The sequence below is a fragment of the Salvelinus namaycush genome, chromosome 31 (assembly GCF_016432855.1).
Source record: "Salvelinus namaycush isolate Seneca chromosome 31, SaNama_1.0, whole genome shotgun sequence".
Classification (NCBI taxonomy): Eukaryota; Metazoa; Chordata; class Actinopteri; order Salmoniformes; family Salmonidae; genus Salvelinus; species Salvelinus namaycush.
In genome coordinates this window covers 19,507,179-19,534,162 of record NC_052337.1, presented here as the reverse complement: position 1 = coordinate 19,534,162, position 26,984 = coordinate 19,507,179, and the positions used below count along the sequence as shown (strand labels likewise).

Below are 26,984 nucleotides of genomic sequence, written 5' to 3'. Positions count from 1 at the left end.
GTTTCTTGGCCCAAGCAAGTCTCTTCTTATTATTGGTGTCCTTTAGTAGTGGTTTCTTTGCAGCAATTAGACCATGAAGGCCTGATTCACATAATCTCCTCTGAACAGTTGATGTTCAGATGTGTCTGTTACTTGAACTCTGTGAAGCATTTATTTGGGCTGCAATTTCTGGTAACTCTAATGAACTTATCCTCTGCAGCAGAGGTCTTCCATTCCTGTGACGGTCCTCATGAGAGCCAGTTTCATCATAGCACTTGATGGTTTTTGCGACTGCACTTGAAGAAACTTTCAGAGTGGACTGTCATTTCTCTTTGCTTATTTGAGCTGTTCTTGACGTCATATGGATTTGGTCTTTTACCAAATAGGGCTATCTTCTGTATACCACCACTCCCACCTTGTCACAACAGAACTGATTGGCTCAAACGCATTAAGAAGGAAAGAATCTCCACAAATTAACTTTTAAGAATGCACACCTGTTAATTGAAATGCATTCCAGGTGACTACCTCATGAAGATGGTTGAGAGAATGCCAAGAGGGTTTTCACAGTGAAAACATCAAACTATGAAATAACACATATGGAATCATGTAGTAACCAAAAAGTGTTAAACATATATTTGAGATTGTTCAAATAGCCACCCTTCACCTTGGTGACAGCTTTGCACCCTCTTGGCATTCTACAATGTAGAAAATAGTAAAAATAAAGAAAAACCCTTGAATGAGTAGGTGTTCTAAAACTTTTGACCGGTAGTGTACGTGAACCTGCTAGTTTCTGACAATGGTGGCTAGGGTGCTTCAAGACAAAAAAGGGTTTGAAAGAGATGTTCTTGTGAAAGATATAATTTCAGAATTTGTATTATAATTAATTAATCATTCCCTTTTTGTTTCTGACTCTGTCATTTCTTTAAGTCTGTAAGGATTGATTTCATGTTTCTCCTCTTGTCCTATAGTTGTGAGGACCTGTGCCCACCAGGGAAGCATGGACAGCAGTGTGAGGAGAGATGCCCTTGTCAGAATGGAGGAGTGTGCCACCATGTCACTGGAGAGTGCTCCTGCCCCGCTGGATGGATGGTAATACACACACACACACACACATAAATTATGTTTGATAGTCACGTGCATTACTGTATGTTATCATATTGACATTTACAGTAATATAACGTCATAATATAATGGTACTGCAAGGAGTCGATAGCTACGACACCATGTACATCACAGGAGGTTGGTGGCAACTTAATTGGGGAGGACGGCTCATAATAATGGCTGGAGCGGAATCAGTGGAATGGTATCAAATACATCAAACACATGGTTTCTATGTGTTTTATTCCATTCCATTCGCTCCGTTCCAGCCATTATTATGAGCCGTCCTCCCCTCAGCAGCCTCCACATTGTACATATCCTCTTTTTGCATCATATGTATTGATATGTGTTATGGGATATTGATATGATGGCCTACATATTGTATTTACTCTGGGATGTTGATATTGTGCTGACACATTCAATGTTCTGTGTGTGTTTAGGGTACAGTGTGTGGCCAGCCGTGTCCGGAGGGGCGCTTCGGGAGGAACTGTTCCCAGGAGTGTCAGTGTCACAACGGGGGGATGTGTGTATCCTCCAGTGGACAGTGTCTGTGCAGTCCAGGCTACACCGGAGAACGGTAAGACAGGCTGGACCAGGCCAAACCAAACTGAGCCATGCCAAACTATGACATGACAGGCTTTTTTTTCTTGATTTATAATATTTTATTTCACATTGTAAGAAAGTTGAGGTAAAATAACAAACACAAACCCTGGATTGAGAAATCACCCTCCCCTTCACCTGCCCCAAAAGGGAAGAAATAGAATAAACATGACATGACATTACACTAAATGGCTCCAATTCAGTCAAAATCAGTAAAGCAGTTTGTCTAGGATCCACTCTTTTGCCAGGTCAGTGTCATTCTAGTCGTCATGTGGTCAAGAAAAACTCCTAACCCTAGCCTAGTCCATGGATATCTGTTCATGTCTATTTCCCAATTTTTGCAAAGCAGAATATATTTGAAATTCAGGCAACAGGCTATCACATACAACTATAATGTCATAAACAAACACTGCAGAAGTAATCCCTTGGTTGTATACATTAGTCAGCGATGGCTGAATTGGAATTCAATGGTAAGTGTCATCTTTGACCTATATTAAGTCTATATGTGTTAGTGGAACTACAGCAGACCATCTGTTGCTACTGTAGCGGTCCCATTGATCCCTCCAGACCAATAACAAGGTCAGGGAGGGAGGGAGGGAGGGAGGGAGGGAGGGAGGGAGGGAGAGGGAGAGAGAGAGAGAGAGAGAGAGAGAGAGAGAGAGAGAGAGAGAGAGAGAGAGAGAGAGAGAGAGAGAGAGAGAGAGAGAGGGAGAGGGAGAGAGAGAGAGAGACGGAGACGGAGAGGGAGAGGGAGAGGGAGAGGGAGAGGGAGAGAGAGAGAGAGAGAGAGAGCAGCAGGCAAGGCCAAGCAATTAACTAGTGATGCCAACTGTACTTAATAGGGCTTGGAAAAATATAAATACCCACTGGACAAATGTAGTGCACACGTTATCCCAGCAACCTAACAGTAATATTGTCCGTCTTTAGCAATTAAGGTCAAATCGAGTACAAACAGTATGACATGAAGGAATAAAGTAGTCTAGATTGCACTTAACTCAAACATACCTGTGATGTCATATCATTTGATATTGGATCATCAGATATGATACATTTATTATCAGGACTTCCAATTTCAAATATTAACCTGATATATGAGATTTAAAAATAATAATATACACTACCGTTCAAAAGTTTGGGGTCATTTAGATATGTCCTTGTTTTCGGAAGAAAAGCACATTTTGTTGTCCATTAAAATAACATCAATTTGATCAGAAATACAGTGTAGACATTGTTAATGTTGTAAATGACTATTGTAGCTGGAAACGGCTGATTTTGTTATTGAATATTTACACAGGCGTACAGAGGCCCATTATCAGCAACCATCACTCCTGTGTTCCAATGGCACGTTGTGTTAGCTAATCCAAGTTTATAATTTTAAAAGGCTAATTGGTCATTAGAAAACCCTTTTGTAATTTTTTTTTACAGCTGAAAACTGTTGTTCTGATTAAAGAACCAATAAAACTGGCCTTCTTTAGACTAGTTGAGTATCTGGAGCATCAGCATTTGTGGGTTCGATTACAGGCTCAAAATGGCCAGAAACAAAGAACTTTCTCCTGAAACTCATCAGTCTATTCATGTTCTGAGAAATTAAGGCTATTCCATGGGTGAAATTGCCAAGAAACTGAAGATCTCGTACAACGCTGTGTACTACTCCCTTCACAGAACAGCGCAAACTGGCCCTAACCAGAATAGAAAGAAGAGTGGGAGGTCCCAGTGCACAACTGAGCAAGAGGACAAGTACATTAGAGTGTCTAGTTTGAGAAACAGACGCCTCACAAATCCTCAACTGGCAGCTTCATTAAATAGTACCCGCAAAACACCAGTCTCAAAGTCAACAGTGAAAAGGCGACTCCGGGATGCTGGCCTTCTAGGCAGAGGTGCAAAGAAAAAGCCATATCTCAGACTGGCCAATAAAAGAAAAGATTAAGATGGGAAAAAGAACACAGACACTGGACAGTGGATGGAAAGACAAATCTAAGTTTGAGGTGTTCGGATCACAAAGAAGAACATTTGTGAGACGCAGAAAAAATGAAAAGGTGCTGGAGGAGTGCTTGACGCCATCTGTCAAACATGGTGGAGGCAATGTGATGGTCTGGGGGTGCTTTGGTGGTGGTAAAGTGGGAGATTTGTACAGGGTAAAAGGGATCTTGAAGAAGGAAGGCGATCACTCCATTTTGCCACTCCATGCCATACCCTGTGGACGGCGCTTAATAGGTGCCAATTTCCTGCTACAACAGGACAATGACCCAAAGCACAGCTTCAAACTACTGTATGCAATAACTATTTAAGGAAGAAGCAGTCGGCTGGTATTCTGTCTATAATGGACTGGCCAGCACAGTCACCGGATCTCAACACTATTGAGCTGTTTTGGGAGCAGCTTGACCGTATGGTACGTAAGAAGTGCCCATCAAGCCAATCCAACTTGTGGGAGGTGAAATCTCTTCAGATTACCTCAACAAATTGACAACTAGAATGCCAAAGGTCTGCAAGGCTGTAATTGCTGCAAATAGAGGATTCTTTGACGAAAGCAAAGTTTGAAGGACACAATTATTATTTCAATTAAAAATCATTATTTATAACTTTGTCAATGTCTTGACTGTATTTCCTATTCATTTTGCAACTCATTTCATATATGTTTTCATGGAAAACAAGGACATTTCTAAGTGACCCCAAACTTCTGAACGGTAGTGTATATACTGTATATAAGCACTAATCCATATCAAGTGTGGCTCTGTTGGTAGAGCAAGAAGCTTGAAATGCCAGCATTGTGGGTTCAATTCACGTGGGGGACCAGTACAGCAAAAATGTTACAAAAACATCCACCCAATACTGTAAGTAGTCAGCACTTTTTTAAGTGGAATTCCTTACTAAATACAGTGCATTTGAAAAGTATTCAGACCCCTTGACTTTTTCCAAATTTTCTTACGTTACAGCCTTATTCTAAAATGTATTCAATAGTTTTTTTCCTTATCAATCTACACACAATACCCCAAAGTGATGAAGCCAAAAACAGATTTTTAGAAATGTTTGCAAATGTATAAAAAAAACTGAAATGTCACATTTCAATAGGTTTTCAGACCCTTTTCTCAGTACTTTGTTGAAGCACCTTTGGCAGCGATTACAGCCACAAGTCTTCTTGGGTATGACGCTACAAGCTTGGCACACCTGTATTTGGGGAATTTCTCCCATTCTTCTCTAAAGATCCTCTCAAGCTCTGTCAGGCGGGATGGGGAGCGTCGCTGCACAGCCATTTTCAGGTTCAAGTCCAGACTCTGGCTGGGCCACATTCAGAGACTTGTCCCAAAGCCACTCCGGGTTGTCTTGGCTGTGGGCTTAGGGTCATTATCCTGTTGGAAGGTGAACCTTAGCCCCAGTTTGAGGTCCTGAGTGCTCTGGAGCAGGTTTTCATCAAGGATCTCTTCTCTTTCCCTCGATCATGACTAGTCTCCCAGTCCCTGCTGCTGACACCACCATGCTTCATCATACAGATGGTGCCAGGTTTTCTCCAGACATGACGCTTGGCATTCAGGCCAAAGAGTTTAATCTTGGTTTCATCAGACCAGAGAATCGGGTTTCTCATGGTCGGAGAGTCCTTTAGGTGCCTTTTGGCAAACTCAAAGCGGGTTGTTATGTGCATTTTACTGAGGAGTGGCCCCCGTCTGGCCACTCCACCATAAAGGCCTGATTGGTGGAGTGCTGCAGAGATGGTTGTCCTTCTGGAAGGTTCTCCAATCTCACAGAAGAACTCTGGAGCTCTGTCAGAGTGACCATCGGGTTCTTGGTCACCTCCCTGTCCAAAGGCCATTCTCCCCCGATTGCTCAGTTTGGCTGGGCAGCCAGCTCTAGGAAGAGTCTTGGTGGTTCCAAACTTCTTGCATTTTGGAATGATAGAGGCCACTGTGTTCTTGGGGACCTTCAATGCTGCAGAACTGTTTTGGTACCCTTCCCCAGATCTGTGCCTCGACACAATCCTGTCTCGGGGCTCTGAGGACAATTCCTACGATCTCATGGCTTGTTTTTGCTCTGACATGCACTGACAACTGTGGGACCTTATATAGACAGGTGTGTGCCTTTCCAAATCATGTCCAATCAATTGAATTTACCAAAGGTGGACTCCAATCACGTTGTAGAAACATCTTAAGGATGACCAATGGAAACAGGATACACTTGAGTGCAATTTTGAGTCTCATAGCAAAGAGTCTGAATACTTATGTAAATAAGGTATTTCTGTCATTTATTTTTAATACATTTGCAAAAATTTCTAGAAACCTGTTTTTGCTTTGTCATTATGGGGTATTTTGTGTGAGGAAAACAATTAATTTAATCAATTTAATCCAATAAGGCTGTAACGTAACAAAATATGGAAAAAGTCAAGGGGTCTGAATACTTTCCGAATGCGCTGTATATGATTTTTTGGTGTGTGCATTGCAAGGTTTAGCTAATAAACCAACCCTTATGACCAACAAAAAAATGTGGAAAAACTTTCTAGCCTTATCCCAGTTCCATCTCCCTGTCCTCCTCTTATCCCAGTTCCATCTCCCTGTCCCCATCTCCCCGTCCTCCTCTTATCCCAGTTCCATCTCCCTGTCCCCATCTCCCTGTCCTCCTCTTATCCTAGTTCCATCTCCCTGTTCTCCTCTTATCCCAGTTCCATCTCCCTGTCCTCCTCTTATCCCAGATCTAAACCCCATCTCCCTCTCCCTGACCCCCTTTTTACAGTGTTTTATGTCCAACAATAAAAACGTTTATTTTTTGCACAGAAAACTTGGGGGGCCAAATAAAATCATCTGTGGGCCGAAAGGTGGGGAACCCTGACATAGGTGTGTCTGCTTGTGTGTGTGCCTGTGTGTGTGTGTGTGTGTGTGTGTGTGTGTGTGTGTGTGTGTGTGTGTGTGTGTGTGTGTGTGTGTGTGTGTGTGTGTGTGTGTGTGTGTGTGTGTGTGTGTGTGTGTGTGTGTGTGTGTGTGTGTGTGTGTGTGTGTGATCACAGGAGTGTGGATCTCTTCCAGACCAATAGGCTACAGTATGATGCGTGCGGTCTGTCTGCTTCTTGTCAGGCTGGCTGCAGCCAGCGGCCTGGGATGCCTGAGGAAGCTGTGGGGGAGAGACCATAGAAATATAATTCATAGAAAGAGAGACCCTCCCATGCACTACTGCCGCTTGAGGCTTCTGTAGGCTCCTCCTAAGTCTTGCGTCCCAAATGGCATCCTATTCCCTTTATAGTGCACTACTTTTGACCAGGGCTTCAATTGGGCTCACTATATAGGGAACAGGGTGCCATTTGGGATGAATCCTGGGAGTAATTTAGAGTGGGAAACTTTCTTTGTTATTCAGTTTCTTCCTTAGAGAGACCCTCCCATTGCTCTGCCAGAGCTGGACTTGAGCCAAACCGTCTAGGACAGTAAATCTTCCTTGTATTCTCTTTTCCTTGAAAGCACTATGAGGAAAGTGTGCTTAGCTAGTACTTTCACAACAACTATGCATGTTTGTATGGACACAATCAAACAAGCAACTGTGACCTCAGAAGACCTGGGTTGAAATAGTACTTGTTTTCTTTTAAATGCTTTGAGCGTTTGATCGAGTCTGGAGTTCCAGATGGGTGGCTGTGGATTGTACTTTCGGGACTATTCTATTGCTCCCATTGTACCAGGCAAGCTCAATCAAGCTACACTCTTAGAAAAAAAGGGTTCCAAAACAGTTCTTCGGCTGTCCCCATAGGAGAACCATTTTTGGTTCCAGGGAGAACCCTTTTTGGTTCCACATAGAATCTTCTGTGGAAAGGGTCCTACATGGAACCCAAAAGGGTTCTTCAAAGGGTTCTCCTATAGAGACATACAAATAATCATTTTACATTCCAGATAGCACCTTTTTTTCTAAGAGTGTAGTTCAAAGTTTAGAGCAATGAATCATGCTCCGATCAGAGTTTTTTGGTTCCTGCAACAGAGTAGGACTTTGTCCATATAATTAACATTATCAGAGAGGGACGCACCATATACTTAGCCAGCCCAGTGAACCTACAGGAATAGCACTGCAAGTGCACTTTTATGAGTTAATAAGGGTTTGAGGGAAACCAGACGTCATGGCAAAACCTCGGTACTGTATACCATGCCACTGCCTGTGGTTCTGCCTGCCTAGCCACACCCTGCTGGAAACCCAGTCTAGGTCAGGCTAGTTCAATGATGGAGGGCAGGAAACCCAGACTAGGCCATGTTAGTTCAATGATGGAGGGCTGGAAACCCAGACTAGACCACGCTAGTTAATTGATGGAGGGCTGGAAACCCAGACTAGGCCATGCTAGTTCAATGATGGAGGGATGGAAACCCAGGCTAGACCACGCTAGTTAATTGATGGAGGGATGGAAACCCAGACTAGGCCATGCTAGTTCAATGATGGAGGGCTAGAAACTCAGACTAGACCACGCTAGTTAATTGATGTAGGGATGGAAACCCAGACTAGGCCATGCCAGTTAATTGATGGAGGGCTGGAAACCCAGACTAGGCCATGCTAGTTAATTGATGGAGGGCTAGAAACCCAGACTAGACCATGCTAGTTAATTGATGGAGGGCTGGAAACCCAGACTAGGCCACGCTAGTTAATTGATGGAGGGCTGGAAACCCAGACTAGGCCACGCAGACGCTCAAGGAGAGCAGTTCAATTGTTGTGAAGAAGGCTTCAGGGCGCCCAAGAAAATCCAGCAAGCGCCAGGACCGTCTCCTAAAGTTGATTCAGCTGCAGGATCGGGGCACCACCAGTACGGAGCTTTTGGAGGATGGCCTGGTGTCAAGAAGGGCAGCAAAGAAGGCACTTCTCTCCAGGAAAAACATCAGGAACAGACTGATATTCTGCAAAAGGTACAGGGATTGGACTGCTGAGGACTGGGGTAAAGTCATTTTCTCTGATGAATCCCCTTTCTGATTGTTTGGGGCATCCGGAAAAAAGCTTGTCCGGAGAAGACAAGGTGAGCGCTACCATCAGTCCTGTGTCATGCCAACAGTAAAGCATCCTGAGACCATTCATGTGTGGGGTTGCTTCTCAGCCAAGGGAGTGGGCTCACTCACAATTTTGCCTAAGAACACAGCCATGAATAAAGAATGGTACCAACACATCCTCCGAGAGCAACTTCTCCCAACCATCCAGGAACAGTTTGGTGACGAACAATGCCTTTTCCAGCATGATGAAGCACCTTGCCATAAGGCAAAAGTGATAACTAAGTGGCTCGGGGAACAAAACATCGATATTTTGGGTCCATGGCTAGGAAACTCCCCAGACCTTAATCCCATTGAGAACTTGTGGTCAATCCTCAAGAAGCGGGTGGACAAACAAAAACCCACAAATTCTAACAAACTCCAAGCATTGATTATGCAAGAATGGGCTGCCATCAGTCAGGATGTGGCCCAGAAGTTAATTGACAGCATGCCAGGGTGGATTGCAGAGGTTTTGAAAAGAAGGGTCAACACTGCAAATATTAACTCTTTGCATCAACTTCATGTAATTGTCAATAAAAGCCTTTGCCACTTATGAAATGCTTGTAATTATACTTCAGTATTCCATAGTAACATCTGACAAAAATATCTAAAGACACTGAGGCAGCAGACTTTGTGAAAATTAATATTTGTGTCATTCTCAAAACTTTTGGCCACGACTGTAAGCTCCTATACTTTTATCAAATTTCAGCACAGCAGTCGAGCTACATCCATTCAGCTGTGTAGGACAGTGGTGGCTGTTGGGCGGAGAAATCATAGGACATGCTCATCGTAATGGCTGTGTTGGAATAAATCGAATGTTATCAAATGCATGGAAACATGTAGACCATGGAAACCATGTGTAGACCATGGAAACCATGTAGACCATGGAAACCATGTGTAGACCATGGAAACCATGTAGACCATGGAAACCATGCAGGCCATGGAAACATGGAATCCATGTTAAGACCATGGAAACCATGTGTAGACAATGGAAAGCATATAGATCATGGAAACCATGGAAACCATTTAGACAATGGAAATCATGTGAACCATGTAGACCATGGAAACATGTAGACCATGGAAACCATGTGTAGACCATGGAAACCATGTTTAGACCATGGAAACCATGTGTAGACAATGGAAACCATGTAGACAATGGAAACCATGTAGACCATGGAAATCATGTGTAGACCATGGAAACATGTAGACCATGGAAACATGTAGACCATGGAAACCATGTAGACCATGGAAATCATGTGTAGACCATGGAAACATGTAGACCATGGAAACCATGTAGACAATGGAAACCATGTAGACCATGGAAATCATGTGTAGACCATGGAAACATGTAGACCATGGAAACATGTAGACCATGGAAACCATGTAGACAATGGAAACCATGTAGACCATGGAAATCATGTGTAGACCATGGAAACATGTAGACCATGGAAACATGTAGACCATGGAAACATGTAGACCATGGAAACCATGTAGACAATGGAAACCATGTAGACAATGGAAACCATGTAGACCATGGAAACATGTAAACCATGGAAACCATGGAAACTATGTAGACAATGGAAACCATGTAGACAATGGAAACCATGTAGACCATGGAAACCACGTAGACCATGGAAACATGGAAACTATGTAGACCATGGAAACATGGAAACAATGGAAACTATGTAGTCAATGGAAATCATGTAGACAATGGAAACCATGTAGACAATGGAAACCATGTAGACCATGGAAACATGTAAACCATGGAAACCATGGAAACTATGTAGACCATGGAAACATGTAAACCATGTAAACCATGGAAACAATGTGTAGACCATGGAAACCATGGAAACCACATAGACAATGGAAACCATTTAAACCATGGAAACCATGGAAACCATGTAGACAATGGAAACCATTTAGACCATGAAAGCAATGTGTAGACCATGGACACCATGTAGATAATGGAAACCATGGAACCATGTAGACAATGGAAACCATGGAAACATGTAGACCATGGAAACCATGTAGACCATGTAGACCATGGAAACATGTAGACCATTTAAACCATGTAGACCATGGAAACATGTAGACCATGGAAACATGTAGACCATGGAAACCATGTGTAGACAATGGAAAGCATATAGATCATGGAAACCATGGAAACCATTTAGACAATGGAAATCATGTGAACCATGTAGACCATGGAAACATGTAGACCATGGAAACCATGTGTAGACCATGGAAACCATGTTTAGACCATGGAAACCATGTGTAGACAATGGAAACCATGTAGACAATGGAAACCATGTAGACCATGGAAATCATGTGTAGACCATGGAAACATGTAGACCATGGAAACATGTAGACCATGGAAACCATGTAGACCATGGAAATCATGTGTAGACCATGGAAACATGTAGACCATGGAAACCATGTAGACAATGGAAACCATGTAGACCATGGAAATCATGTGTAGACCATGGAAACATGTAGACCATGGAAACATGTAGACCATGGAAACCATGTAGACAATGGAAACCATGTAGACCATGGAAATCATGTGTAGACCATGGAAACATGTAGACCATGGAAACATGTAGACCATGGAAACATGTATACCATGGAAACCATGTAGACAATGGAAACCATGTAGACAATGGAAACCATGTAGACCATGGAAACCATGTAGACCATGGAAACATGTAAACCATGGAAACTATGTAGACAATGGAAACCATGTAGACAATGGAAACCATGTAGACCATGGAAACCACGTAGACCATGGAAACATGGAAACTATGTAGACCATGGAAACATGGAAACAATGGAAACTATGTAGTCAATGGAAATCATGTAGACAATGGAAACCATGTAGACAATGGAAACCATGTAGACCATGGAAACATGTAAACCATGGAAACCATGGAAACTATGTAGACCATGGAAACATGTAAACCATGGAAACAATGTGTAGACCATGGAAACCATGGAAACCACATAGACAATGGAAACCATTTAAACCATGGAAACCATGGAAACCATGTAGACAATGGAAACCATTTAGACCATGAAAGCCATGTGTAGACCATGGACACCATGTAGATAATGGAAACCATGGAACCATGTAGACAATGGAAACCATGGAAACATGTAGACCATGGAAACCATGTAGACCATGTAGACCATGGAAACATGTAGACCATTTAAACCATGTAGACCATGGAAACAATGTGAATTATGTGTAGACAATGGAAACCATGTAGACAATGGAAACCATGTAGACCATGGAAACCACGTAGACCATGGAAACATGGAAACTATGTAGACCATGGAAACATGGAAACCATGGAAACAATGGAAACTATGTAGTCAATGGAAATCATGTAGACAATGGAAACCATGTAGACCATGGAAACATGTAAACCATGTAAACCATGGAAACAATGTGTAGACCATGGAAACCATGGAAACCACGTAGACAATGGAAACCATTTAAACCATGGAGACCATGGAAACCATGGAAACCATGTAGACAATGGAAACCATTTAGACCATGAAAACAATGGAACCATGTAGACAATGGAAACCATGGAAACATGTAGACCATGGAAACCATGTAGACCATGGAAACATGTAGACCATTTAAACCATGTAAACCATGGAAACAATGTGAATTATGTGTAGACAATGGAAACCATGTAGATCATGGAAACCATGTGTAGACCATGGAAACCATGGAAACCATGTAGACCATGGAAACATGTAGACCATGGAAAACATGTAGACCATGGAAACCATGGAAACATGATTGATACCTTAGCATCTATTCCATCCCAGCCGTTACTTTGAGCGTGTCCTTCTATATCTCGGCCCACCAGCCCCCTCTGGTGTGGGAGGGTAACGTTTACCACGTCTCACAGTAATTGACCCCATATAGCCCCTTATTCCCAACAGTACAGTATACACTTGATTAACTTACAGTATATACGACACACTAATACCAGGGTGCATTGTTTGGTTTATCCTGTAGCATAGCACAAACAGGACACTTCATGTAAAGTGAACAGTTAGTTAACTTAGTTCCCAAGTCTCACTAGAACATGGTTGTTGGTCACAGGTAAACAACAGGTGTAGACTAACAGTGAAATGCTTACTGATGGGTCCTTTTCCAACAACTTAGAGTTAAAGATATTATGCACTTATACCGTATATTCTACTAATACCAGGGTGCTTTCTTGGGTTTACCCTGTAGCATACCATCAACAGGACACTTCATGTAAAGTTAGGTTAGTTCCCATGTGTCTTCCACACAATCCTCTCAGCTGCCCCTAGTGTTGTACAGTAGTTGCTGTTGCTTTGTGACTCCATATCTTTGACACACGCCATCTGTCGGGCAAATGAATGAGCGTGTCCTATCGGCATGCTTTGAATCCCGTTTAGCGTGACAGCTCCATGCATTATGAGTGGTGGGGGGGGGACGCTAACACTGCTAAGACCATTAAGGCTGCTAGCACTAGAGAATGCTAACTTTGCTAAGATTGCCCCTTAGCTTCCCTGAGTGAGATAGATAGGGTTGAGAGGGTATAGTGTAGTACCCAGTCCCCTAGGGAGATAGAGGGATATCAACAACTGGAAATGAAGGAGACCAGTGCTCAGTCTGCTCACTTAGCCAATGGTGATGGAATGTGGGAATGATATTATGGATATGACTTGGGAATGGAAGGAAATTTGGGGATTTTGTTAGGCAATCTGGTGTCCTCTGTGTTGTAAAAGGAATTTTCAGTATATTATAGTGTTACTTGGGTTTTGGGGCTGTGTGTGCGTGCGTGTGCGTGTGTGTGTGTGTGTGTGTGTGTGTGTGTGTGTGTGTGTGTGTGTGTGTGTGTGTGTGTGTGTGTGTGTGTGTGTGTGTGTGTGTGTGTGAGGTGTGTGTGTGTGTGTGTGTGTATGTGTGAGAGAGAGAGAATAAATAATTAAAATAATTGTAAAAATATACAGTATGCAGTGGTCCCTTTAGAATAATCTGGAAAGTAATAAGACAGAAGTAGTGCTGTTAGTGGAATGTGTCACATTCCATATGAATTCAACTGTCAAAAACAGTTCCGTTCAGTTGTTCTCAGCTGGTTTCCATGTGTGTCCTTTCTGACCTTGATACTATCCATTCTCCTCTCCCTGATATTGTGCTATTGCAACATGCTTTCAGCATACCTGCCGGCCACCGATGTCATAAACAAAGCTTGTTTTTTTTTACCAATATCTATAATCAGTGATAGGTACCAGATACCTATGATATTGGATTTTAAACAGTGTGTTTACAAATCGCCTGCTTTTCATAGCAATTAGGCCCAATTGCTGAACACTGTTGCTCCTGTAATGACTCTGTTTTTCCTGGAAAGTTGAAGCGTATTTAGAAATATGAGAACAATAGGCACAGTGTGTCTTACTGTGTAGGGTTTTTTCTCTATATATATTTTTTGTATTTACCGCCTTTTTCTCCCCAATTTCGATCTTGTCTCATCGCTGCAACTCCTCAACGGGCTCGCGAGAGGCGAAGGTGGAGTCACGACCCGCCTAACCAGGATCTTTAACACCCCCCAGCTTAACCTGGAAGCCAGCCGCACCAATGTGTCTGAGGAAACACCGTTCAACTGGTGTCATGTTTGTTGGAATAAATGTCGGACCAAGGCGCAGAGGATGTTGAGTTCCACATTATTTATTAAAAAGTGAAACTAAGCAAAGACAAAAACAAATAAACAATAAACTAACAACGAACCGTGACTACAGAGATGCTACGTGCACTAACTCAAAACAATATCCCATAAACACAGGTGGGAAAAACAGCTACTTAAATATGATCCCCAATTAGAGACAACGATTACCAGCTGCCTCTAATTGGGAACCATACAAATCACCAACATAGAAAATAAACTAGAACTGGACTGGACGCCGTGTTAGAACTGGGCATCGGCGCAGGGAAGGCTCCCGCCATGGAGCGGGACTGGATGCTGTGCCTGGACTGGGCACCAACGCAGAAGAAGACTCTGGCCTTGGAGCTGGACTGGACGCCATGCTCAGACGGGCATCGGCGCAGGGGAAGGCTCCGGCCATGGAGCTGGAGGTTCCGGACTGTTGACCGTCTCAGGAGGTTCCAGACCATTGACCGTCTCAGGAGGTTCTGGACTGTGAACCGTCTCAGGAGGTTCCAGACTGTGGACCGTCTCAGGAGGTTCCGGACTGTGAACCGTCTCAGGAGGTTCCGGACTGTGAACCGTCTCAGGAGGTTCCAGACTGGGGACCGTCTCAGGAGGTTCCAGACTGTGGGCCGTCTCAGGAGGTTCCAGACTGTGGACCGTCTCAGGAGGTTCCAGACTGTGGACCGTCTCAGGAGGTTCCGGACTGTGGACCTCCTCAGGAGGTTCTGGACTGTGGACCGTCGTTGGAGGTTCTGGACTGTGGACCGTTGTTGGAGGTTCCGGACTGTGAAACGTCGCCGGAAGCTCTGGACTGGGAACTGTCGCCGGAGGCTCTGGACTGGGAACCGTCGCCGGAAGCTCTGGACTGGGAACTGTCGCCGGAAGCTCTGGACTGGGAACTGTCGCCGGAAGCTCTGGACTGGGAACTGTCGCTGGAAGCCTGGTGCGTGAGGCCGGCAGAGGTGGCACCGGACTGGTGACACGCACCTCAGGGCGAGTGCGAGGAGCAGGCACAGGACGCACCAGACTGGAAAGGCGCACTGGAGGCCTAGTGCGTGGAGCCAAGACAGGTGGCGCCAGACTGGTGACACGCACTTCAGGGCGAGTGCGGGGAGCAGGCACAGGACGTACCTGACTGGGGACACGCACTTCAGGGAGTGTGCGAGGAGCAGGCACAGGAAGTACCTGACTGCTCCACGCACTTCAGGGAGAGTGTGAGGAGCAGGCACAGGACGTACCGGGCTGTGGACACCCACTTCAGGGAGAGTGCGAGGAGCAGGCACAGGACGTACCGGACTGGGGACACGCACTTCAGGGAGAGTGCGAGGAGGAGACACATGACGTATCGGACTGGAGAGGTGCACTTGAGGCCAGAAGCGTGGAACCGGCACAGGTTGCACCAGACTGCTAACCGGATCCTCTGGTCGGATGTTGAGCAGGACACACTTGCACAACATCTCTCTCATCTCACTCTCTCCCAACTTCGCCATTGCCTCACTGACAGTCTCTGGATCTTCCCTCTGCTCAGTCGCCAGCTCCATGTGCCCCCCCCCAAAAAAACTTGGGGTTGTCCTTGGGCTTTCTGGTGCCCCGAACCCTGTCTTCGTCGCTGTCCTCCATTATCTCCTTCCGATGTCCAGAAATCCTTCACCTGATGAACACGCTGCTTGGACCTGGTTTGATGGGATATTCTGTCACGTTCGTTGGAATAAATGTCGGACCAAGGCGCAGCGGATGTTGACTTCCACATTATTTATTAAAAAGTGAAACTAAGCAAAGACAAAAACAAATAAACAATAAACTAACAACGTACCCGTGACTACAGAGATGCTACGTGCACTAACTCAAAACAATATCCCATAAAACACAACTGTTACCAGCTACCTCTAATTGGGAATCATACAAATCACCAACATAGAAAATAAACTAGAACACCACACAGAAATAAATAAACTAGATCACCCCCAGTCACGCCCTGACCTACTTCACCATAGAGAAACAATGGCTCTCTATGGTCAGGGCGTGACAACTGGCGACAGCCTGCAGGCACCCGGCCCGCCACAAGGATTTGCTAGAGTGCGATGAGCCAAGTAAAGCTCCCCCGGCCAAGCGCTCCCCTAACCCAGACGACGCTGGGCCAATTGTGCGCCATCCTATGGGACTCCCGGCCACAGCCGGTTATGGCACAGCTCGGGAATGAACCCCGGTCTGTAGTAACCCCTCTAGTACTGCGATGCAGTTCCTTAGACCGCTGTGTCACTCAGGAGGCCATGTTTTTTCTTTGCTAATGTTCTAGTTCTCCCTGTTAAACTATACCTGCCTATACAGGTGTAGGATCTTAATTTGAGCCAGTTTGCTACAGCAGGAAAAAAATTATCCTGGAGCAACAGGAAATGTGAATTATTATGTGGATTATAATTGACATTTTTGTAGAGGTTGATACATTTTCCGTTAGGGAAAATCAGGTCTGACTTTTTTAAAGTGGAAATTACAAACTTTATAAAACTCAACTACACTACAAGTTTGCATTTCCTGCTATGCAGGAAAATTATCAGCAACAAAATAGTGATCAAATTAAGATCATACATCTGTATGGGCTTGAACACACAAATAGCGTTTGCCTGCAGAGAGTACTTGCAAACCGGTTTAACATGTAGAATGTCATACTGAAGGATCAGTAGACGAACGGGAGATCCACATTCGGTGCAATGTGTCACAGTATTAGTCACATTATGTCCCCACCTGCAGTATGTTGCAGTATGTACAGAGACACTATCCTTAAACCTGGCCTTGAGCAGTAGTCAAGTTCCCTCACAGGAAAAATAAAGTTTTTTGAAATGAATTGAATTGATTCATCGCCCTTCTCCCCAGGTGCCAGGAAGAGTGTCCGGTGGGTACATTTGGCGTGTCCTGCCGCCAGACGTGTCGCTGTGAGAACGGAGCCAAGTGCTACCACATCAGTGGCGCGTGTCTGTGTGAACCGGGCTACACGGGGGAGATGTGCGAGGTGCGCCTCTGTCCCGAGGGACACTATGGCCTCAAGTGTGACAAGAGGTGTCCCTGCCACGCCGAGAACACACGCAGGTAATACCCACTCATTGGCACATATGATACAATATACATTGCAGTACATACAACACAATACAGCATATTACATTATCCCTGAGCTCATTCTAGAATGAACATTATAAACTGGGTGGTTCGAACATTTCTTTTTACTGCTCTAATTACCTTGGTAACCAGTTTATAATAGCAATAAGGCACCTCAGGGGTTTGTGGTATATGGCCAATATACTAAGGGCTGTATCCACGCACTCCGCGTTGTGTCCCTCGAAAGAATAGCCCTTAGCCATGGTATATTGGTCATATACCACACACCCCTGGGCCTTATTGCTTAATTCTATAAGCATGCTCTAATCTATAATGGAGATCATCCTATAAGGATAATGTAATTATCCCTGAGATCATTCTAGAATGGACATTCTATAATCATGCTCTAATCTATAATGGAGATCATCCTATAAGGATAATGTAATTATCCCTGAGATCATTCTAGAATGGACATTCTATAATCATGCTCTAATCTATAATGGTGATCATCCTATAAGGATAATTTAATTATCCCTGAGATCATTCTAGAATGGACATTCTATAATCATGCTCTAATCTATAATGGAGATCATCCTATAAGGATAATGTAATTATCCCTGAGATCATTCTAGAATGGACATTCTATAATCATGCTCTAATCTATAATGGTGATCATCCTATGAGGATAATGTAATTATCATTGCACTAATTGCACTACTCACAACCATTATCATGCTCCACCAATTGAGCCACCCGAATTAAGAATCTATCATTGAATTGTTTTATTCAGCCCTATGCCTCTCACAGTACATTGATTGTACTACAGAAACATTAATGATTCAAAGTTTAACAAGACCGTTGGAAGTCACTCAAAGTGTGTCTAGGTTTGTGTGTGTGTGTGTGTGTGTGTGTGTGTGTGTGTGTGTGTGTGTGTGTGTGTGTGTGTGTGTGTGTGTGTGTGTGTGTGTGTGTGTGTGTGTGTGCGTGTGCGGCGGGTGGCTGGGTGGGTCGGAGGGGAGTCAGACAGTTCCCCATTGTGCCACTGCCTGTGTATTAGACAAACTGGCACAGCTGGCAGGCTCCATGTGTTGTGAGGGGGGACAGCTGCTCTGCTCTGTCTCAATGGGGCTGCTGTGTCAGGTAGGAGCAGCTGCTACTCAAACAGGTACCACGGCAACAACGGTATTGTGCCACATGTGCATGCAGCAAACCCGCCCCGGCTGTTACATGGTTTAATCCCGCCTCCTGTGAGGGCATTTGAAGAAAGTTCTGGAGATGTTCTGTTTAATTAGTGTTGTGTTAAGTACTAAAATACATGTTTGAATCAATGACTGTATGGTTTGAACTTGATCTCTGAGGAATTGATTCAATTGATTGATTTTTTTACACAATTACCTACAGTATATGCAAAGCTGGACAGTTTTAGAGACTGTGTCATTACTGTTCAGTAGCAGTAGAAATGTTTGAACCAATGACTTTATGGTTTGAACCATAGAGGTACAAAGAGGACTTACTTCGTATCTGTGCTATTGTGGCTTCTGTGACAGCATGGGCGGTGCCATTGAGGGCTAGCTCCATTTTAAAGTAGTACATTTTCTTCTTCTTTTAGGTTTGAAAAAGTGTAAAGCTAATATTGGTGATTTCACCAATATTAGCCAAATCTTGTGTGTCATTAATTTATTGTGGCTACCCACTTGATGGCACCTATAAAGCTGAAAGACATTATAAAACCATTGGTAACCCAATTTGAAGAAGAAGACAATGCTCTGATCATTGGCTGATCCCTCCCAACCCATAGGAATACCCATCCAGTGGACTACTTTAAAATGGTGGAAGCCCTCAATGGCAATAACCATGCTAAAACGGGTTTTATTCATCCAGAGCCCTCTTTCTAGCTCTATTGTTTTAACTCTGTATCCGAAAAGCTGATTCATTCATGAAAATTTTATTGACACACTTACATATATGACATACAGAGCTTTTCCATATGTTTTTTTATTTGAACATGGGGGTAAAGTGAGAGGTATAGATGTAATGAACGTATTCCTATGCCTTGGTTTCCTTACATTACACATTTAAGGCACTTTGCACTTTATGTTCTCTCTTTAGTTTGTTAAGTTGTTTCAACCCAGTATACAGCATATATTTGATTTGATATACAGAGGGTTCATGTGAAAAGTCAAACGGTCATTGACTGTTTTCTGTTATTACAATGTTCCGGTATTGTTACATTTTCCCATGCTCTATACGGTACTTCTATTTTCCTTAGATCTTCACAGTCAAAGTAGTGCTTGCCAAGGATCAACATTGGAACACATATAATCTCATCATGTAATAAACTATAGGCAAGCCGCCTGGCTGTGACTCAAGAGATCATTCATTTCACTTGAGATTTGATCAACCATGCAGAACAGTCAGATAGGTGTCAGCCAAGCACCTTATTAAGGTAATGAAATGAAATGGTAGAGAATTGTAAGGCAAGATAATACATTACCGTACCAAGCGTAAACACAACCCAAATAAATAAGACACTATAAAAGTAATTTGGCAAAACAAACATAAAAAATGTCTTATACGTTATTAAAATGCTAGTCGTTCATTAGCTAGAAGCACATTTGAGTGTTGGCGTACTTGGTGTCCAGACAAGATGTCACAACAGAGTTATCCGATGATATCAATGACAGTCCATTGTCCTCTTTTGTCTCCCTGTTTTGTGCCCAGCTGCCACCCGATGTCTGGCGAGTGCTCGTGCCAGCCTGGCTGGTCGGGGACCTACTGTAACGAGACGTGTACGCCCGGCTTCTTCGGCGAGTCGTGCCAGCAAGTGTGCCAATGCCAGAATGGTGCCGACTGCCACAGCGTGACCGGGGAGTGCATCTGCGCTCCTGGCTTCAAGGTAAAGCCGCTATGAGGGGTCTAGGAAGGCTCTGTGAAAGGTTATGAAGGCTAATGAGTGGTAATATACTCCATGTCCAGTCTAATAAAGCTACAGTAGCCTAAATCATTCATAACATTAGTGATTTTACATTGTGTTCTGAAGAAGTAACAGTTGACTTTATTAAGGTGGTGTATACTTGGAATTGTAAGAAGGTCCAAGGATTGGACTGACTTAGTCTTGAGCATTCTAACAGACTGTCTAACAGACTGTCTAACAGACAGTATTCACTCGTAATTCCATTGTGATGTTACCTGGGTCATGTTCATTAGGGAGAAAATGTTATGAAATGTTTTCTACGGTATGCCTCACTGAACACGACCCACGTAGCCACGTGTGATGAATAACACAAAGTCAACTAAACTACAGTACAGGAATGCTAACAGTATTTCCATTGCAGGGGTCCGACTGTTCCACAGCCTGCCCATCAGGGACCCACGGGATCAACTGCTCTGCCACGTGTGGCTGTAAGAACGGGGCACAGTGCTCTTCAGTGGATGGAGCCTGCTCCTGTAAAGCAGGTAGGCTGCTAACACCAGGGAATGCTGCGTGTGTAAGGCTAGCTCATTCAAGGAGCACATACAGTAGAAATGCAGTAGAAATACAATAGAATATAGTGAAAATACATTAGAAATACAGTAGAATATAGTAGAAATACTGTAGATTAAAGTAGAAATACAGTAGAAATACAGTAGAATATAGTGAAAATACAGTAGAAATACAGTAGAATATAGTAGAAATACAGTAGAAATACTGTAGAATAAAGTTTAAAAAACAGTAGAAATTTAGTAGAAATGCAGTAGAAATGCAGTAGAATACAGTAGAATATAATAAAAATACAGTAGAATATAGTAAAAATACAGTAGAAATATGTCACGCCCTGACCATAGTTTGCTCTGTATGTTTCTATGTTTTGTTTGGTCAGGGTGTGATCTGAGTGGGCATTCTATGTTGTTTGTCTAGTTTGTCTATTTCTATGTGTTTGGCCTGATCTGGTTCTCAATCAGAGGCAGGTGTTTGTCGTTGTCTCTGATTGGGAACCATATTTAGGTAGCCTGTTTTGTATTGTGGGTTGTGGGTGATTGTTCCTGTTCGTCTGTTCCTGTGTTTAGTGTTCACTATTTCGGGACTGTTGCGTCTTCGTTTATTTTGTCAGTTATTTGTTTTTGTTCTTTATTGAAAGTATTCTAATAAATATGAATACTCACCACGCTGCGTATTGATCCGACGTTTCTTACTCCTCGTCAGAGGAGGACGAAGAATTCCGTTACAAAATACAGTAGAAATACAGTAGAAATCTTAACTTAAAGCAAAACTTTATAACTTTGTAATTTGTGGATCTGCTGGATCATTCTACTAATGCAGTGGCATTTGGGTACGACTCTTTGGGGACCAAATAATATTCTCAATAAAAGATTTACAAACATAACTGTAGACACTAGTTCATTTGAGAGAAATTGACTACTCCTCTGTTAAACTATGTTGATGATCAAAATGTCTTCTCCCCCCTCCAGGTTGGCACGGAGTGCACTGCTCCATCAACTGCCCCAGTGGCACATGGGGGCTGGGGTGTAACCTCACCTGTATGTGTGGCAACGGGGGCGCCTGCAACGCCCTCAACGGACAGTGCACCTGTGCCCCCGGCTGGAGGGGCGAGAGGTGTGACCTCCACTGCCAGGTGAGTGGTGTTGTCCCCCCCACCCACCCCTGTCGCACAGTGATGACATCATTATAACACTCGTATTATCTTCCTATAATATTATGATGAATGTGTAAAACGTAATAGGCATATATATTATTATCTCAACTTAATTTCAGTTGAGAAAAAGGTGGTGAAAGCTTTGATATGATCAAACCACAGTACACTCTTCCTAGATGCATTGCGTACAATACTGGCTTTGATAGGGATCTGTGAACTACAATATGCACAGTTATATATACATCACACCAGTGCTTAATTTGAGCTTGATCCTGCCTGAACAGAATCTGGCACCTCTCTGTTTTGGACTGTTTTGTTCTAGAACATATTTGGATCCTGTACCTCTCGTGGCATTTAAAATCATTTACTTTTTTTCTACGTAAAAATTATAATTAAAGCGATCTAAGTTCATTTGAGTGTCCTCTTCGTTAATTCTCCTGCCCCCACAAAAAAAAACATTATGGGAAAAAGTAGATTTTCAGCCCGGGCCTAATATTCTAAGAGTTCGGGTTGGGCCGTACTGGGTTTATGGTTTTTCGCAACATTGTACCCAGTTTGAGACCAACGCTTGGCCGTGGCTGTGTGAGAAGGGCACCAGTATCTCACATAACTAGAATTACATTAACTTTCTATGATCTCTCTCTCTCTCTCTGCTGATAGACATGAGCCTGCAACTCTCATCTCTCCAGCGTTGCACTTCATCTTTTATTTACTTATAGAAGCATATAGGAACTGCAGCACCCCTGATAAATTGAAATACATTTGCCAAAGTTATAGAAATGCTGCTATCTGTTGATGAAATCATTCAGAATAGCCAACTACACCATGAGAATGCCTATAATTTAGCCACAGATCAATAGCTTATTTTTTAAATAACCTAACTGTGGATTGTAGCCCAATAACAAGCAATAGCCAACAGTCGGGAACTCGCAGCAAATCTGTCGGTGAAAAAACATAATGCATACAAAACAGCCCTTTCTCAATATTTCAAATACAATCGAGGGAAAACACAGGTTGGAAAGCAAATGGCTCCTGCTGAAAAGTGAAGATTATGCTGATTGATCAACTTCCAAATGTTGTTTTACTAAAGAGAGAGGGAGAGAGACAGAGAGAGACAGAGAGAGGGGCTTTTGCCACAAAGCATCGGCCATCACCAGCAAGTGAGCTGCGCATCATTGGGTCAGTCAGTGAAACTGGAAGGCATTTTTAACTCCCTCCTCATACAGTGGGGCAAAAAAGTATTTAGTCAGCCACCAATTGTGCAAGTTCTCCCACTTAAAAAGATGAGAGAGGCCTGTAATTTTCATCATAGGTACACTTCAACTATGACAGACAAAATGAGAAAAAAAATCCAGAAAATCACATTGTAGGATTTTTAATGAATTTATTTGCAAATTATGGTGGAAAATAAGTATTTGGTCACCTACAAACAAGCAAGATTTCTGGCTCTCACAGACCTGTAACTTCTTCTTTAAGAGGCTCCTCTATTTTCCACTCGTTACCTGTATTAATGGCACCTGTTTGAACTTGTTATCAGTATAAAAGACACCTGTCCACAACCTCAAACAGTCACACTCCAAACTCCACTATGGCCAAGACCAAAGAGCTGTCAAAGGACACCAGAAACAAAATTGTAGACCTGCACCAGGCTGGGAAGACTGAATCTGCAATAGGTAAGCAGCTTGGTTTGAAGAAATCAACTGTGGGAGCAATTATTAGGAAATGGAAGACATACAAGACCACTGATAATCTCCCTCGATCTGGGGCTCCACGCAAGATCTCACCCCGTGGGGTCAAAATGATCACAAGAACGGTGAGCAAAAATCCCAGAACCACACGGGGGGACCTAGTGAATGACCTGCAGAGAGCTGGGACCAAAGTAACAAAGCCTACCATCAGTAACACACTACGCCGCCAGGGACTCAAATCCTGCAGTGCCAGACGTGTCCCCCTGCTTAAGCCAGTACATGTCCAGGCCCGTCTGAAGTTTGCTAGAGAGCATTTGGATGATCCAGAAGAAGAAGATTGGGAGAATGTCATATGGTCAGATGAAACCAAAATATAACTTTTTGGTAAAAACTCAACTCGTCGTGTTTGGAGGACAAAGAATGCTGAGTTGCATCCAAAGAACACCATACCTACTGTGAAGCATGGGGGTGGAAACATCATGCTTTGGGGCTGTTTTTCTGCAAAGGGACCAGGATGACTGATCCGTGTAAAGGAAAGAATGAATGGGGCCATGTATCGTGAGATTTTGAGTGAAAACCTCCTTCCATCAGCAAGGGCATTGAAGATGAAACGTGGCTGGGTCTTTCAGCATGACAATGATCCCAAACACACCGCCCGGGCAACGAAGGAGTGGCTTCGTAAGAAGCATTTCAAGGTCCTGGAGTGGCCTAGCCAGTCTCCAGATCTCAACCCCATAGAAAATCTTTGGAGGGAGTTGAAAGTCCGTGTTGCCCAGCAACAGCCCCAAAACATCACTGCTCTAGAGGAGATCTGCATGGAGGAATGGGCCAAAATACCAGCAACAGTGTGTGAAAACCTTGTGAAGACTTACAGAAAACGTTTGACCTGTCATTGCCAACAAAGGGTATATAACAAAGTATTGAGATAAACTTTTGTTATTGACCAAATACTTATTTTCCACCATAATTTGCAAATAAATTCATTAAAAATCCTACAAATCCTTTTTTTTTCTCATTTTGTCTGTCATAGTTGAAGTGTACCTATGATGAAAATTACAGGCCTCTCTCATCTTTTTAAGTGGGAGAACTTGCACAATTGGTGGCTGACTAAATACTTTTTTGCCCCACTGTATTGTAGCCTACAATATGTGGCTCCATACACCTAGGGATAGGCTATTGATGGATTCAAGACAAGGTCATTTTCACTGATCTCAAATTCTCAGTTTGTCAGTGTCAAAGTAGCCTATCATTTCGATCTTTTGTGCTGTATAAAAAAAGATTCTGCCAAAGTCTCCAGTCATGTAAAATGACATAGTATTGAATGAAATGTGTTTAGAAAAGGCCACATTTTTCCCAGACCCTAGGCTACTTAAAATGTTCCCCAAGTGTGCAACTTCTTCAAGTGCCTCTACTGTACTGCTCTATGTCACTACGCAAATACCATGAAATGTATTATAAAGGTGATTTTTCCAGTACCTCAGAACTCCCCAGGTCACTCCCCTCTTGCGCTAACTTTTTGTTTCCGACATCTCCCGATTTACAAATTAACAACTGCGTCACACTGACTCTGACCTCCATAGAAATTGAGCAGCATTCTTACAGCCAATTTGCATGTGAGAAACTTGGAAACTCGCAAATGTGAAACTTGTGAAAGTGTGTTTCGTGGCCAATTGCTCCCTTGAAGAAACTGCAGCTCTAGCACTTGCGTTGGAGTCTTGAGCAGTCACATGCTATGCTAAGCGCTAGTCCTTTGATCCACAGCTTTCCGTAAGGATTTAGCAAATCCACCCTCTTCCAAGAGCTACTCGCCATTCAGGAAGTCAGGAGTTGGTGGATTAAGACTCTTTTCCCAATAGCTTGGTGTCGAGAAGCTCCAAATCTAGAGGATTTGTTCTTATATCTGCATACAAAGCCATATACAGTATGCATGTCAGTTTAATGGTAGTTTCAAACAAGGTGGTGATGATGGAGGAGGTCAAATTAAGATTTAAATCAGATGCAGTGAAATGTGGAATGAATCAAACATAACAAATATTTCACTCAGATGTTTAATGTTAGTGCCCCTTAATAGAACGCATCACAAGTACTCAGAACTCAGTGTTAAATACCATACAATATAATTGTCACGAAGTTCGTCTGAGGAAGAAGGAGTAGACCAAAGCGCAGCACGTGTTCATGATGTTTAATAATAACCTGAACACTGAAACAAAAAAACAAAAGTGGAACAAAACGCAACAGTTCTGTCAGGTTCTCGCACAAAACAGAAAACAACTACCCACAAAACCAACATGGAAAATGGCAACCTAAATAGGCTCCCCAATCAGAGACAACGAGAAACAGCTGTCTCTGATTGGGAACCAATTCAGGCCACCATAAACCTACATACCCCTAGACCATACAAAATCCCCATAGATAAACAAAAACCCTAGACAGGACAAAAACCCCTAGACAATACAAAAACTAAACAAACCACCCTTGTCACACCCTGACCTAACCAAAAAATAAAGAAAACAAATATAACTAAAGTCAGGGCGTGACAATAATTCATATCGGCAGTTTTGCCTTCCGAGGTCCATAGTTTCAGGAGTTTTCCAGGGCACTGGTTTAATCTTGCGAGGATGAAAACAGTCTTTATTGAACACACATGAAATAAGCTCACCAAATCATAGTGTGAGCTGGTGTTTGCTTAAACCTATTCCAACACCAGTTATTTTCTGCATCATTTCCAATCCCCTATATTTTTTTGTAAATATATATATTATATATACAGTACATGTCAAAAGTTTGGACACACCTACTCATTCAAGGGTTTTTCTTTATTTTTTTAAAATCATGTAGTAATAAAAAAAAAAGTGTTAAACAAATCAAAATATATTTTAGATTTTAGATTCTTCAAAGTATCCACCCTTTGCCTTGATGACAGCTTTGCACACTCTTGGCATTCTCTCAACCAGCTTCATGAGGTAGTCACCTGGAATGCATTTAAATTAACAGGTGCGCCTTGTTAAAAGTTAATTTGTGGAGTACAGTGTGGTATATAGAAGATAGCCTTAGTTGGTAAAAGACCAAGTCCACATTATGGCAAGAACAGTTCAAATAAGCAAAACTTTGAAAGTTTCTTCAAGTGCAGTTGCAAAAAAACATCAAGCGCAATAAAGAAAAACACCTGAATGAGTGTGCCCAAGCTTTTGACTTGTACTGTATATAACATTCTATTGGTTGGGCCTCCCGAGT

The 26,984-nt window shown here is 43.0% G+C and overlaps 1 protein-coding gene across 1 annotated transcript in view; it reads left to right on the top strand.

The window, feature by feature from the left end:
* Window positions 1–26,984, top strand: part of megf10 (multiple EGF-like-domains 10) — a 60,905-nt gene that overhangs the window by 8,733 nt on the left and 25,188 nt on the right. The window contains exons 3-8 of the mRNA XM_038970066.1: window positions 948–1,068; window positions 1,518–1,654; window positions 17,210–17,422; window positions 20,150–20,324; window positions 20,764–20,884; window positions 21,878–22,041. Coding sequence (XP_038825994.1) covers window positions 948–1,068; window positions 1,518–1,654; window positions 17,210–17,422; window positions 20,150–20,324; window positions 20,764–20,884; window positions 21,878–22,041 — 931 coding nt within the window. The remainder of the gene's footprint in view (window positions 1–947; window positions 1,069–1,517; window positions 1,655–17,209; window positions 17,423–20,149; window positions 20,325–20,763; window positions 20,885–21,877; window positions 22,042–26,984) is intronic.